The 15,757-nt window shown below is 52.2% G+C and overlaps 1 protein-coding gene across 1 annotated transcript in view; it reads left to right on the top strand.

Annotated features, from left to right (window-relative positions):
• Positions 1-15,757, top strand: part of PRKCB (protein kinase C beta) — a 137,553-nt gene that overhangs the window by 53,668 nt on the left and 68,128 nt on the right. Inside the window, exon 3 of the mRNA XM_067306271.1 lies at positions 4,479-4,561. Coding sequence (XP_067162372.1) covers positions 4,479-4,561 — 83 coding nt within the window. The remainder of the gene's footprint in view (positions 1-4,478; positions 4,562-15,757) is intronic.

The following is a 15,757-nucleotide window of genomic DNA, read 5'->3' on the forward strand; positions in this document are numbered from 1 at the left end:
GACCCTCCTGACTCTTTTGTAGGATAACATAAATGGTAGATGGTGTTGAATGTTAGACTTCACATTTAAACTGGTCAAGCCATGGCCAAAAAAGAGTGTTCCTCTTCTCAATTCTGTCTTCACGCTGGTGTCCAGCTGTTTGTGTTTGAGATGGAGATGCTTGATCCTGCTGTGAAGCGTTGGTGCAAGTCTCCCCATGTCTGAGGAACTGTACTGGGGCTACTATTAAAAAATCTGCATTCCAGCAAGTCTCATGAGCCTGCAGAGAGTAACTGAGCTTAAGGACTCTGCCTCTTCTCTTTTGTAGGGTTTTGGTTTTTTCACTCCCAGGACAGTGGTTTCTCCCCAGATATCTGTAATAGGGATAGCACTAAAGGAGAATTTAGGGCCAGTAAACAGTCTTGCGTTATGCAATAATAAATGATAAAGGTTAATGTTTTGTTTTTGTTGTATATAAATGACTCAGGACGCTTGTAGTTCGTCAGTGGAATTTGATAACTTTATTATCCATATAATAAGATTTACAAATTAACTGTCTAATTAGCAACCTGGGAAAGCTGCTGCTTGTACTGTAGTTTCTAAACTGACAGAGATACAGTCTTAAAATCCTTAAGTGTAATGAAACTACCACAGTGGCACAGCAGCGTGCGTCCCCGCAGTCCTGCCACGTGCGTGTATAGAGATGTCTAGTTGCCTGTCTCAGTAATGCACTTGCGGAACATCTATGTGGAAAGCCAGAGCTTGGCTCCTGCTCGGCAGAGTGGAAACTGAGCAATCTCTTTACGGTATAATGCACTGGATTAGTCACAGGAGAAAAGATCTATTAAATCTTCTTGCATCTGTTGGGAAGCATGCACATTTAAGAATTAAGGCAGGAGGATTACTTGCATAAGCCCCTATACCTGAATAATTCTATTGGCTGGCTTTTTTGCACAGATCGAGTATTCACCTAAGCATGCGTGTGGATGTTTGGAATGGGTCTTTTCAAGGCCTGCCAAATTTTATTCTAAGTTTTGGATGTAAAGCCCGCACCACTGCAATCAGCAGAAGGCTTCTTGTTTACTTTGGATAAATAGGCAAGGGTTATGCTTCATCATCTCCAAATGGATTTTCATTACAATCTGTATTAATATTGATTGCTGAAGAACCTGCTACTCCTGCTAAACATTCGGTGGTCCCAAAGATGACTTACAATGACTTGGATATCGCTTAATTGAACTGTAATATGTAACGTTTCGAAGACACTGCAATTATTTTTCCACTGAAGAGAAAATGCTGCATTCCTAATGTATTCTTTAGGTCCCTGCTCAAAGGGTAGGAGGTGTTAACGGGGTGTGTATATTTAATGCCTTCTTTAATTATTAAACTCTCCAGTGTAACCTTAAAAGAGTATGGGGAAGAGGTTGTAATAAAAACCTGGGATGGTTTCGAGCCTCGCAGACCTTGGCTTTCTAGTCTCTCTTGCCATTAGAAATGGGCATTTCATCTCTTCTGCTCATGCAAGTGAAAACATAAAATTAAAGCGTTTTCTGTTTTTGTAGCTTTTTTAGAGAAAGGCAAGAGCGAGGAGCTAGTCCAGGGTTTGTGCGTGCACACACACGTGTGCTTCGCTTCTGCTTCAGTCCTCCTCTCTGATGTCTGTACGCATCAATCACTTAGCTCGGTTTTCATCTTTCCCTTACTTTTGCAGTATTCCCTCCTTGTTTCTCCCCCTCACCTAACCTCTGCCTAACAAATTAAGCGTCTGTTACACAGAGCATAAAAAGCTACTGTAGACTCTTCTCGCGCACAGCAGAACCTAAGGTTTTGTGGCGTATTTTTATCGAACGTCTTTGCACCCCACGGCTCTGCGTGGTGCGTTGTGTCTCCTGCCCGCGGAGCGCGAGCGCTTTGGGGCTGCCCCGTCCCTGCCCACGCGCCCGGGGCAGCGGGGCCCCCGTCTCGTCCGCCCGGTGCCCCGGGATCCAGCGGCGTTTGCTGCTGAAACCAGAGCACCGCGGGTTCCTGCTAGAGCTAAAAAACAGAAAGGTCAGATTTCTGACTTTCCGTAAGCTAAAGCCAAACTGACAGCCTGCTCTTTTCCTCTTCGAGGGAGGCTTATGTGAGAAGTAAAACGGTGAGTATACCTAGAAATGGCTGCTTTGGCAAGGTTCTCCCCTAGCCCGGCGTTGCAGGGGGGACGGAGGCGAACCTTTTCAAACCTCGTGCGCGCCGGGCGACGCCGTCGGCGGCAGCCGGGGATGCCGCTTCCTTGCACGGACAAGGGCGTTGCGGGACGCTGCTCGTGGCGTGCAGCTCGTGGCGGTACCAGGTGGGGTGAGCTCGGCAAGAAAAGCCGTCGTAAGGCGCTGGTGACATCTTCCCGGTCAGACTGGGCTGTGCCGCACGCTCCCTATAGGAAGACCAAAATATTAAAAAAGCAGAGGAGGGGAAAAAAAAGTCAGTCTATGCCAGATGCTCTTCTCAACACCTGCATCTTCTGCAGCACCTCGGGGCTTGTTTCTTCCCGGGCCCTCGCTGGAGGTCCAAAACGGGCTGGCCTGGCCGTCGTGGGGGCCGCCGGCCACGGCGTGGGGACGCTGCGGTTTGTATGTTTATGGGTGGAGGAGCGGCACTAGGAAGGGCTGCTCAGCCTAATAATAATCTTATTTCTTTAGTCAAGCTAAAATTATGCCAGCTCCGATGGAAACTTCCCTTGTTGCAGTCTGGATTTAGGCATCAGCATGGAGCCTCCAGACAGTGAATGCGGCTTGGAAGCATATTAAATTTGTACACGCACTTCAGAGCAAATCTTTGCTAATAGAGTTCTGATTTCTTCCTTCCTGCTTCCCAGATGCTTGTCGCCGTATACAAATGATAGCAATGGTGAACAATGTTTTCAAGAAAATATTTAGTTGCTAGACACAGAAAAGCAAGTGAGAGGCCCTAGGAGGAAAACGGTCTTGGCAGCTCTCAAACAGTCTGTTTTTTTTTTCCCCCCGTTTTTTTTTCTTTTATAATAATGAAAAGTTTGGAAAGCAAAATAAATTTGAAGCTGGATGTAGCAGGTCGCAATAAGGGAATTGTGAGTTTGATGGCAAATGTCACTTGCCTTGTTCCTCAGAAGTCCTATATTCATGCAACTGAAACTTGAGTCTCATTTCTGCACTGCTCCATTTGTTTTATCTGTTTGATTTCTTTAAAATGCTTTAAACTATGCATCTTATCTTTTAATTGCTCTTCCACTTACTGTAACTGGTGCTCGTGGGAAAAGGATGTAGCAAAGCATTCAAGAGACCCCCGAGACAGCCAGCCAGCCAGCCAAGCTTGATGTCCAGGCTTGCCCCAACCAAAACCCAACTTCTGCATGGCCCTTGCTTTGTTAATAAAATTAACGGCTGCTCTGTTCCTGGTCCAGCTCGAGCCAAGCTGTTAGCACCGGCCCGACGGGGCTCTGGCCGCTCATGCTGCTGCCTTGGAGGTGATGCCCTGTCCCGATAACGTGGGCTCGAGGCGGCCGCAGCAGGCGGTCGCTGCGGTGCCTCTCTGTTCCCCAGACCCAAATACCCGGCTTCTCGCCGGAGAAATGCTGTGGGTCGGGCTGGGTCGAGTCTCGGAGAACGAGTTGGGCCGAAGGCCGAGGGCCGAGGGTTGGGTGCTCGCTCGACGTTTAGGGGAGCAGTCTGGCCTTTGAGCGCAGACCTCGGCAGAGATGCTGCCAGCAGCTTCGGCTCCGCGTGCGCTGGAAGTGTTTGCTGCTTTAAGGTGTAGGGATTTCCCTCTGGATGCTCGCGCTTGCAAGTCTCGGTAATGGCACTTTAGGATTAATTTTCCCGTGCTCCTCCAGAAGGACGACTCCGTCGTCACCGTGTGCGAGGAGAGGCAGAGGTGTGAGCCTTCCCGAACTGCCAACTCGCGGCTGTGGCAGCGCTGGAGAACAGCAGAGTGGTGGGAGGAAAACTGTGCGCGTGTTTGCATCAGCGCAATCGTCCATTTTTGGACGCAAGTGTTTTTCGGCTCAGATGTCCCCGTGCGCCAGCTGACTTCCTCTTTCTATCCACGAGGATTGCTGCAGAGCGTTACGGCGAGCGGCGGGGGGCTCGCGGGGACTGTGTGGGTTCCCAGCCCTCGCTTGACGTTCGTTCAACGCTGCTTCTGCTTAGTTTTGCTGAAACGTCTGGTCCAGCTGATAGTATTCAATCAGATTTTAAAAACTGCCACAGATTTATTTATAGAAACCGTCTTAGCGTCCGAGACGCCTCTTCCGATAAATTGGAGTTAATAGCATTTATGTTGTTTATAACATAAAACACAGTTTTGAAGTAAGGCCTGAATCAGGTGCTAATTAACCATGTTATATAAAGCAACAGAAGATTATATTTAATGCTTTAGCATGCTCCCACATACAAAGTGCATGTCTGTGAAGGAGCCTCAAGTTCGGGTTTCGTGTGCGGGTCCCTCGACTCACCTCTGACGCCTTTGCTGTCTTCTCTTTGCAGTTTGCTGCTTCGTCGTACACAAGCGGTGCCATGAATTTGTTACGTTCTCCTGCCCCGGCGCTGATAAAGGCCCTGCTTCTGATGTAAGTAACTGCTCTCGTCGTCTCTAGCAGAAATGCGACCTGGGGTTTTGTGAATCCCTCTTCAGCACTTGTGCCTGTTGGTCGTTCTTTGCTTCCCAGCGCTGTGGAGAAGACATCGCTCTAGCTGTTTGGGCTGATAACACTTCTGTTATTTCACATGCACCTGTAACTCATTGCTATTCATAGTGATGTGGGCTCTCAGATTCTGAGACACCTAAAGTACTTTCAAATCATCCCATAACTTGCTCTCAGTAAAGCAGAGAGACTGTGCTGGTATCCAGAGACGCCTCAGTTTGGGGCTGACAGTCCATAGCTTTGCCCCATCTCCCGCTTGTCCCTTGAGTCACAGCCTCAGTTTCCCTATCAATCAATAAAATTCTGCTTATGTTTGAAGGGTCTGCCATGTGAATTAACCTTTTGGATTTGGGGTTAATTTCATACATAAAAGTGCTAAGTGCTAAAGAGCTATTTTAGTCTTCCAGCAGAAGATTTTGGCCAGCTTCCCCGGGCTTGCCTCTTTCTCCTGGCAAGACTTGAATCTATGTCCTGATCGATTCCTCTTGTCACAAGAGAGATACCTGAAGGAATTATAACAGGTACCTACTGATTTCTTTAAAAAACAAAAAAAAAACCCTGGAAAAAAGCCAGCTGACTTTAATTCCCCATCCTCATTTTCACAAGGACTTAATTTTCTGGTGACTCGCAGCGCTTTTGGGGGCGAGTGACAGAGATGGAGTAGCGAGGCACAGCTCGCTTAAGCTTCTCTGCATGGTTCTGCCAGGGCGTTTCAGGTCTGTCTGGCAGGTTTTGTGTTTTACCGTGGAAACTGGCTAATTCGGGGAACAGCTAGGAGAAAGGAGATCGAATTGGGGGAAACTACAGCGCACCAGAACTCTCGCCCTTAAAAATAGAAGCAGTGGGAGCAGGAAGTCTAACGCAGAGCCGAAGGTGGAGGCTAAATACACGTTGTCAGTCGCCCTGCCCGCGTGGAGGTTGCGTGCCGTGACGTTGGGTTAACGGTGGCTCTCGGGGACTGAGGAGGGGCCTCGCAGGGAAGGGCAGATCTGAGGGGGTTTCGGCACCTTTCCGGTACGAGCCCAGGGTGACAGCGTGGTGCAGTCGGAGTGCCGCGTGCTGGCGGTGGTGAAGGTGGGGACGTGCCGAGCCCCCGGCTGGGAGGAGGTTCTCCTAAACCCTGCTGAATCCACGGGGTCTCAAGGATGCTTCGCTGGAAGCGTCTTGTAGCACCCAGGCATCGGACAGCCCGTGGCGTCCAGCTTGTCTGCGCTCAGCCGAGGGCCCTGCCCGTGAGAACCGCTGTTTCCACCCCGAGGTGCCCGCTTCCCTTCCCGCGTCCCCTGCCCTTCCCGCGTTGGCGCGAGCTGCCGTTGGAGGAAACTGCTGCTTCCTTTGCAGAGCCTGACCCGCCGCTCGCGGGGGTGCGGCAAACGTGGTGAGGCTCTTTCCAAGAGGCGACTCATCCGTCTTCATCCAGGATGAACGTCGGTGTGAAATGCCAGGCGCTCTCAGACCAGCTTTCTAGCCGCTGCTGCTGCGTAAAGTCTTGCAGGTCCGACTGTGCTTCCGCGTTTCCAAATGGGGGTAAAGAAAGGCGCCGTAAGCTTTTCCTGGGAAACTTGGAGCACGTGTGTTTGCTGCTCCTCAGCGCTCCCGCTTCAGGCTGCGTAACGCAGTGCCCTCAAGCGCGCTCCTGCCTGCTTGGCAGGCTCCTTCGCCCGCCGAGAGGGCGCTTGGCGCAGCGCTAGCTCTAACGAGGCGCTAACGAAGGGCTGCGCGCGGATGAGGCAAGTGAAGCTTTCGCACGTTCCCAGCAGACTGGCGGCACGAGAGCTGCCCTGCCCGGGTGTCTCTTTTAAAGCAGGCTGGTTTGCGCCCGTGCTGCCCTGCGCTAACCGCTCCGTGGATACTGGGAGCGCAACTGCTGGATGTGCTGCAGGAACAGCCTTGGAAAACCGCTGCCTTGGAACCGCCCTGCAAAGGGCGGTGGTGAGTGTGCCTTGGGAATGGGCGATATCCTGAACCCGTGCGCGGAGCAAGCTGTTCTCCCACGACTTCTCTTCCAGTGAATTTTAGCCAGGCTCTCCTGATGCAGAAGCGCGTTGCCAAATGCCGCTTGCCAGCTTTCCTTCTGGGGCCGAGGTGCTCTCTGGTCTCACGGACTGCGGTTTGGTTTATGCACAGTTCGATAAGCCCGGTTTTATTTCCACTTCCCATCAGGCAATTAGTCAAGATATACTGTCTTCTCTCTCTCTTGCTCTCATTTTTTTTGTTTTGTTATTTTCCCCTGGGCACTTTGCCTATGACTGTTGCTTTCCTCACTAAAGGCTTTCTTCTCCCCAGGGATTTCTGCTAATTAGAGTGAATTGGTAGCTATTGAACCTTAAAAATCAGTTACTGGAGGGGAAAAGGAAATGCAATAGAGATGCCAACCCAGGAGAGATTAACGCATCCCAAAATGCTCTGATCCTGTGGACTGTTAGTCTGTGACACTGCTTCACGAACCTGAAGGCCAGAATCGGCCACCGTGATGCTGGTTTAACAGGTTGACCATGTTCGAAGCAGTCGGTGGGCGGTTTGTTCCTGGGCCCGGGTGATCGGCACCCTCAGCCCGTGCTGTGGCAGCTCTAAAATAAGCCTTGCAGCGTGCAATTTCCCTGCAGCACACTGCTATTAAACGCACGGTGACGAGCAGGCGGGAGAGGTCTGCCGCCTTTGCACGGGAGTTGCTCCGGTTTGCTGGGGTTCCTCCGCGTCTGCAAAGCCTGAGTCAGGGCAGAGCGGGAAGGAGGAGGCAGGGGGCGAACGCAGGCTGTGGCGGGCGGGCGGGCGACCTCGGGGGGCTCTGAATCACCCCTCGGAGGCACCAGCTGCATCCGCGGTTTGGGCTCTGAACTGTTCCTCTTTTGAATAGTGTTGAAGTTTTGTGCTTAAAATAATGCATGTGAATAAGCTCCCCCTGCTCCTCCCCATCTCCCCTCGCCCTGCCCAGGGGTCTCAGTGTCCTCACCGAGGGGTTTCGGGAACCTCCTCGAGCGCAGGGCAGCATCCCTCCCTCGCCTGCTTGGAGGAGCTCGCAGGCTGCGGAGGAGCAGGGATGTTCCCCAGGTCCCGGAACAGTGGCAAAAGCACGGGACGGGCTTTCTGCTCAAGACACCCAACACCTTTTTTTTCCTTTGTGATCTTTAAAATTTACTTTTTTAATAGTCTGTTTATAAGCAGGAGAAACCTTCTCATTCCAGCGTAGGAGCGTTTCTTCCCCCCATGCTGATTTCCTAGAAATGGGGAAAAATTCAGGAGCCCAAACAGTGGGACGAGTTGAGTCAGAGAAGAGGCAGGTCAAGCTTCTCCTCTCTCCCTGCGAGCAATTCCTCGGGTGCGGAGGATAACGGAGGCTAACCTCTCCCGAAGCTAACGGGAGCACGCCGAGCCGAACTAGTTCGGGACGTTGTCAGGTTGCACGCCGTGCGACGGAGGTGCCTCCGGCGAGGTCCAGGCGGCCGGCCGGCCCGGATCGCCCAGCAGGCGCCGTTCCCAGCTCAGGCTCTCGTGGACAACCTCCGCAGGGAGTGGCTGTGGCGCCGGTGGCCTTTTCTCACCGGTGCGCCAAGGGCTGCGGGGACCCTGCAAAGGGTGGGACGACCCCGCGGTGGGACTCAAGCCCGCAGGGTCTGCGCCGTGTGTGGGACAACCGGGTCTTCTCGTGGAGGTGCAAGCGGGAGCTGCTGCCCGCTCCGCGTTGCTCACAGGGAATAAATCCTGGGTGCTCCGGAGCAGGGTCGGTGTGTGTGTGTGTGTGTGTGCACACCCACCCGTGCGTGCATGCACACAACCAACCCAACCACGCCGCCCTTATCGCTGCAGGGCTTCTCCCGGTCGGGTTGTCCAGGGGTGTGAAGTTGCCCGAGAGGGAAGAGGTGGCTTTGCACGGTGCAACTTGATGCTTTTGCTTTTCCTGGGGAGTTTCCCTTCCTCCCTCCCTCTGGTGTTGCTCCTGCAAAGCCAGAGCCTGGCATAGCGAGGCAAGGAAAAGTGAAGAAAGCACAGGGAGAGGAAGCAAGAGCAATAAAAGGTGACATTTTACTCCCCTCCGCCCCCGTGTGAAAGTGCCTCCTAATTGAGTTGGGTCACCCAGGCAAGCTAACGAGCTCTCCTGCGCGCGCACGTGTCCAGGTTGCTCTGCACAAGGCCGAAATTAAGCATGTAGATTAAGTGGCAGAGCGCCCTGCCACCGTCCGTCCAATTACCGCCCGCCCTGCGCTCCCGGGGCGGCGGGGTGCGCGTCTGCGCTGCCTCTCGTCGTGCAGCCGGCTTTGTCGGAGGCTTCGCGGTGACCTTTCCTGCTAAGTCACATCACGCTGTGAAATTCCTTCTAGCCACATAGATTTAGCTCTAGCGCTGCCACCTTCCCTCCTCTGTTCTCTCCATCATCTAAAACTCATAAAGAAAATGGCAGCAAGACCCTCTTGCAGGTCCAGCAGCCTGCAGACTTAATTCAGGCTACAAGATACACACATGTCTATGCATTTATATATATATATATATGTTTGTGCATGCAGAGATGAAATCTTATTTATAAGGTTGCTCTAGCGGATGCATAGCTAAAGGAGGAGATGTTGCCTGAGCAGAGCCCTCCAGGCTCCCCTCCCTGCCCGCGTTAGTGCTGGGAAGGAGGCGCGCTGGAGCTGCGGAGGGTGTTGGGTGGCTTTGGGCAAGGAGCGAGGGTGGCTGCAGCAGGGCGAGGAGGGAGCCGGGCTCCCCGGAGCCTGGAGGGCGTTGTGCAGACGGGGGGTTCTCCGCATCAGCGTGTTTATTTTCAGTGATCTGGAAGCGCTCGGAGCACCAGCGTTGCACCGTCACGCGCTCCAGCGCGCCCGGGCGGGAATCCGCGTGCTTCCCTCCTTGTAAGCAGAGGCTGAGCCCTGCCTGGCTCCGGGTGCTGCGTTTCGGCCTCTTTGTTCGAGGCTTGCACAGCCGCGGATCGAAGCCGAGCGCCTGGGGCCCTCCTGGGAGCAGCGTGCTGCACCCGCGGTTTTGCTGGCCTCTTGCCGCCGCGGCAGTCGTGCGCACAGCGGTGCGGTGGGTGCGCTGGAGCGCGGTGCCCGGCTCGCGGGTGGCGGAGCCGAAAGCAGCGGTTCCTGTTGCGATGCAAAAATAGCAGAAAGGTGCCAGCGAGTGCAATTGCAGCAGAGGGAGCTGGAATGAAGGATCCTGAAATGCTGAAACCGCTTAACCTTGCTCAAGGAAAATGAGGTTTGGCAGGCAGAGAGCAGGGGAAGCTGTGATCCAAATGCCACCTCCTGGGCTTTGCTCATGAGCTGGGCTGCCTGCCCACCCGGGCACCGCTTCCGCGTCCTTGCTCATCGTTCGGATAGCAGCTCGCAGCAGGCGGGGAAGGCAGCAGGTACCTGGGAGGTGCTTTGCCCGACTCTGCACAGAGCTTTGGCTCATATAAAGGCTCATACACTGCTTTTCCCCCGCTAACCCTGTCCAAACCGGAGCAGGGAGAAACGGGGAGCACGCACCCGGCGGGAGCTGATCGCGAGTGACTTCCCTCCGCGGGGGTTTCGTCCTGCCTCGTGGCTGTCCGGCAGGTCGTAGCTTCCCTTTGGGTAGCCTCTGCCTGGCAAAGGAAAGGTCTAAATTAAAACAAAATTGTCACGTTTTAAGAGGCACCGCTTGATACCAGGGCAAGAGTAAAAAAAAGCCCTTGATCGAATTGTCTCTTGCCTGCTCTTGCTGCTGGCTGGGGCTGGGTAAGAGTCGCCACCGTGGCTCGTGCAGCTGGCAGGTAAAGGCTGCCCAGCTGGTGTTAATTAATTTTTCATACATTATTTCTGAAAACGAAGAGAGGAAGGCAGATGCTCGGGATTTAGAACAGGGAACAAAACTGGCCCTTTTGCAGCTGGATTTTTATGCCGTTTGGGAAAACCCTCTAGGAGACTAGGAACCCCTTGGGAACCGCCAGCTGGGAGAGTTGGGGGACGCGCGCAGGGCAGACTTGTTCCTTCTGCGCTGGGAATGAAGCTTCTGACAGCTATATAATCCTTAAGGAGCTTTGAATCGGGAGATGAAAAACCGCTTCAGCAAATAGCAGTGCCCTGTCTACCGAGGACACAGGCTTCGTTTTGAACTGGTGCAAAGTCTGAGTTTTCCTCTGCTCTGTTGTCGTTAATAACCACGGCATGAATCCAGAGCGACCTATAATTATGTCAAATGCCGATAGGATCTAGGTTGTAACAATTTTAGCTATGGGGTTTTTTTTTATGTAAGTGCAGCAATCTGGTAAGTGTCTTTCCCTTCGCAAGTATTAAAATCCAATTAAATCTTGCAGAAAGAATGAGTTTAATTTATTGCGTTTGTTTAAACCTTACAACGTTCTTCATTACGACGGGCCATGTGACTTCTGCTGGGATGGCGACCGCATCCTTGGCATCCGCAGGGGCAGAGCAGAGCAGGAGCTGCAGCGGGCTGCTTTGGCTGCAGCCGCGGATAAGAGGTGCTGCAATTCCAGCCACGCTCCAGGCTGCTCTGGGGCTTTTCAGTCTAGCTGGCTGCTGGTGTCCGGGATTCCCAGTGACAGAGCCCGCCAAGAAAAAGTATTATATTAGAGAAAAAAAAAAAATTAACCTTGGCCCTTGATCTCTCTCTGTGTCTTTTAGTACTTCACAGTTACTTGAGAGTCAAGGGAAAAACTTTTTTGCATCCTGTAAAGTGCTTATGGTGTACGGATGCTTAATTTTAAGCACCTGAGTAATTCTGCTGACCAAAATGAAACTATTGTGTGTTTAAAGCTAAGTATATGCTTAAGTGCTTTATGAAAGAGTAGCTTGTGTGTGTATCCAGCATATAACCTTGGGGGGAAGCTGACATTTTACACTTTTCAGAGCATAACAAAATAACTGGAGAGCAGAGAAATGTCGAAGTCTCTTTCTGTTATCATTAAATAGCCCTACTTTGGAACAGTTTTCTGTTTGATCTGCTTGTGTTTGAACCTCCTTGAACAGAATGTGTATGCATGTTTAACCTTGCAAAAGCCTACCAAATATGAATCTTCTGTCCAGGAAAGGAGGACTAATTATACAGAGATGATAAGGTCTGTAAGTAAGAATTAATTGCCTCATACAACAGAGAATGAAGCTCTAAATATAAATGCTGGTACTGGAGACACTGGGGCTGTTGCTGCCTTCACTGTAGATTGCTTTTAAGTCATCACTGGATTTTTTTTATTATTTATTTTTGATGACTGACGGCGTTATAGTCGGTCTGTGTTTCGGGCAATGGGCTTGCTGAGGGCAGTCTGTTACACAGGCCTGGCTGGCTGTAAGCCAGCAAGTCGTGCAAGAAATGGAGTGAGAGTTGCAGGTAGGCAATGGCTTGAAAAGCTTCAGCGGGACGGAGATGGGAGCACACTGAGTTTGGTGGGATAAACGCTCTGCAGGTAGCAGATGTTAGGAGAAATTGGGAGCAATTCTTCTGTAACCCTTGAGTGGGATAGCCACGCACATCAGGGCAGATGTTTTGGGGCAAAAACAAATGCTGCTGGTTCTGGTTATGCTTACTGAGTCGTGTTCTCTCCTGTTCACCCCCAAAGTCAAAACCGGTGAGCTGTTCTGGAGAGCATGGCCAGCCAAAACAGACCATTTTCCAATATTAAACTATTCTAATGTTTATTATGAGCTCTGATGCTCCTGAGCTCTCCTGTTTGCAAGAGGCAGAGTTAACATGACCATTCAAGCTGAAGTTTTCTGAAATATAGCAAGGTCTTCAGGAACTGAAATCAGGCATGTATAATGTAATGCAGTTGGCAAACCTAATTATAGTCGGAGCTATTAGTAGAATGCATAATTATTTAAATTGTAGGCAAAATAATCATTAAAATGACCTTCTTTGCATTATCCTGTTAAAGGTCAGCTAATCAAGATGTATCAATAAACACCTGAGTGGCTCCAGGAAGGTAACAGGCTGGTGTAGCTTCATTTTCATTTTGCATTTAATTTTTTCCAGCATTTGCGGCTTTAGGAAGGGCTTGCTGTAGGGCAGTAATGCTATCACCATGCCGCCTTTGGTATTTCCATGCTCTCTGCTTGCTGGAGGCAGAACCATTTTCTTTGTCTTGAACGCCTCCTTTCTTGAAAAGCTCTAGAATTGTGTGTTTGTACTGAAGAAAATATTGCGTCGATGTCATTCTCTTTTAGAACAAAAGAGAAATTTCATAGAGAATGTGTTAGAGCTATGGAACATACAAGTATTTTCAGAGTCAAAAGCTGTCTTTGCAGCAAGTCGGTACATACTCCCTCTCCTGCATGCGCCTGCCCGTTTCTGCATGGGGTCACCAGTCCCAGATGGACGCTCGTGGCAGCATGCGACGAGGATAGCTCCGCTCCAGCAAACCCTACGGCTTGTGCCGCGGAGGAGGCACTGCAGAAGAAGTCTCGACAGCTTGGTCGAATGCCTTACTGTCCTCAGAGTCCTAACAGAGCCCTGTGGAGCTACTAGCAGACAAGAGCGCATGTTCCGAGATGAAAGGTGGCAACGTAGTCTGGTTTGTTCTCTAGAGCGTTTGGGCAAGCGTGGGGTGGTAACAGCTCACGGTGTGATTTCAGAAGCAGAGCAAATAAATGCACCGTTTGTACTTTCTGAAAATTAGCAGCTTCTGCAAGTTTCTGCTTTTCCGGGTCTCTCTTGGCAAGAAGTGACTCTAGTTGCTTTGCACGGTAGAGCGTTGGGGGGGTATCGGCAGCATCTGCACGTGTGCTGGGCAGAGGTCTGGTTCACAGCTCGCTTCACTTTCTCTCTAGCTGCGCCGGTCAAACCAGGGCCCTCCTGAAGGCTCAGTTAAGCACCCTGTTATCTAGGTCCTGCCTTAGAGACCAGGAGCCCCGATCTCCCACGGCAGCCGTATACCTCCGGGATGCCAAATGCCTGGTTGCACGCGCAGGGCTTCAGTGCCTTGCTGACACTTGCTGCTTGCTCTCGTCTTGCTAATTAACTTCTCCAGGTCTCGTTGCTCGCCATCTGCCTCTTGTGCTAGTGCCCGTGCTAACTCCCACCGCGCGCTGTGCCAGTAGGGACAGCCGGCCGCTCCGGCGGGATGAAGATGTACGTGGTTGCTGCTGCCTCCCAGCCCCTTCTGCTGCAAGGTGGCTTCCCCAGCTCCTCCGGAGCTAATTTCTTTCACCTGTCGGGTTCGCACATCTCTTAAGCCCTGTAATTGCTTTCCCTCTTTCTCCTCCTCTCTGTGAGTGTGTGCAAGAGACTTATCTATCCATCTCTGTGTCTTGATATCACGTTAGGTCTGTTAAGTTTGCATCCTCTCTCGCCTCTGGTTAGATGAGCGGGTTGGAGAGCTGGGCTGGGTCTGCACCCGGCCAGTAGCTCAGGAGCCCGGTGAGCGGAGGGGAAGCCGGGGAGCCTGAAGCCTGGCAGCCCGGAGGCAAGAGGGCGGGTGGCACTGCGTGTGCGCGCCCGTCGTTGGCGGGGAAGGTGGAAAGCCGAGCGTCCCGCGCGGCGAGGGGCGGCCAGGAAGGTCTCCGTGCACCCTGCCGCACAAAGTCGGTTATTGGAGCGTGCACAAAGGCGGCTGTGCAAACCCGTTTCTTGCAAAAAGTTTGCACAATAATAAAGTGACTTCAGGCTCTCAAGGCATGTGAAATGCAATAAACACTTCTAGCCAACGCTGAGATGCTAACGCCGTTCAGGGAAAGCGCCGAGTTCCTCTCCTCTGCTGTTCCGAGGTGAAGTGTATTATTTTATTCGGTGTTGGCAGAAGCAAGAAGAGAATAACTGTCATCTCCCTGCTGTTGTAGCAGTGTGACTAGCGGATGAGATCCCTTGTCAATAAAAATATATTAGCTTGCTGGAAGCTGTCAGGGAGAGCTGTCGAGGGCGGGCTTTATCTGCGGCCGCGTGTTTGATACCGAGCAGCGCGGGCGGTGTTGTGGCATCGCGGCCGCGAGGCCTGTGCCCACGCGCGCGGTGGCTGCTGTGTGCTGCTAACCGCGCTCGCGCGCCGCTCGCCCTTCTCCGTCCAGCCTTCTGCACGTGGGTGGCACCTCGCGTCCACCCGCCGCTGCACCGTTGGCCTCGCTCCTGCTTCAGGTTGTATCCAGCTGCCGTACACTAAACAGCGGATTTTTGATGTCATTTATTGGTATAACAGTGTTAAAACGTTCTTAAAATGTGGCGCAGTGAAGCAGGTTTCCAAGGAGTCAGGATACGGATGGAAGAGGTGCCGCGATGCCTGTGCCCCAAACCTTGCCATCAACAGGAGCTGTGTAGTCCTCTGCACTGTCTAACTTTCTTTCAGTGGAATCCGTTAATGCTAGGCATGATTTATGATTGCTCTCACCTTTGAAGCAAAGCCGCGTTACTCTTGCTCAATCGTTCCTTAGTTTCCTTGCTAGTTCTTGGAGCTGTTTCCCGCCGAAGGCACCCCCAGGCGGTACCCGGCGGCTGCGGTACGTCGCGGCTGCGGTGCCCGTCTGCGGGCCGGGAGCCTCGTCTGAGATCGGGCAGCGTCGCGGTGAATGTGCGACCTTTGCGTTGGATTATGGCACCGCTTTTTTATTAACTTGGAGAGTTGCTTAAGGGAAAGGGTTTAGGACAGCAGGAAGCGTCCTTGAAACGGGAAACGTAGCTAAGAGGGGAAGAGCGAGTGAATCTTTCCGTCTATCTTTAAAAAAAAATGTGGAAGGATCACGCTGTTCTCCTGCACTGCAAATGCACCACAAGCTTGGGACTCGGGGCAGGGAAGCAGCTGCCGGTGGCAGGCTGCGTTCGGCTTGCGGCACCGGCTGCGGGCACTGTGGGGCAAGTGAGCCGACCTCGGCAGAGCTTTTCGTGCCCCGGAGCAGCTGGTTTTGCAGGTGACCCCCCGATACCGTCGGGTGAATTTTGCTGGTGAATGTTAGGATTTGAAGAGTTGTGAGCAAAAGCAAACCACGTCCGTAGGCCGTTCAGCGATGCGCCCTTGCACGCTGATGCGCTTGGTGCCTGCTCCCGGCACCGGATAGATGGAGGAAGCAGTGCGGCCACGTCGCTGCCTACCACGAGGGATTTTCCCCAGAGGAAACGTGAGAGCAAGATGCAAGCGGTTTGATTTTTTTGCAAGTCCGTTGGATGCATTTCATTAGGTACAAGATAATGACAGCTGACTGCACTTGCTTTGCTATTATG

This window comes from Apteryx mantelli, chromosome 16, assembly GCF_036417845.1.
Source record: "Apteryx mantelli isolate bAptMan1 chromosome 16, bAptMan1.hap1, whole genome shotgun sequence".
Lineage (NCBI taxonomy): Eukaryota > Metazoa > Chordata > Aves > Apterygiformes > Apterygidae > Apteryx > Apteryx mantelli.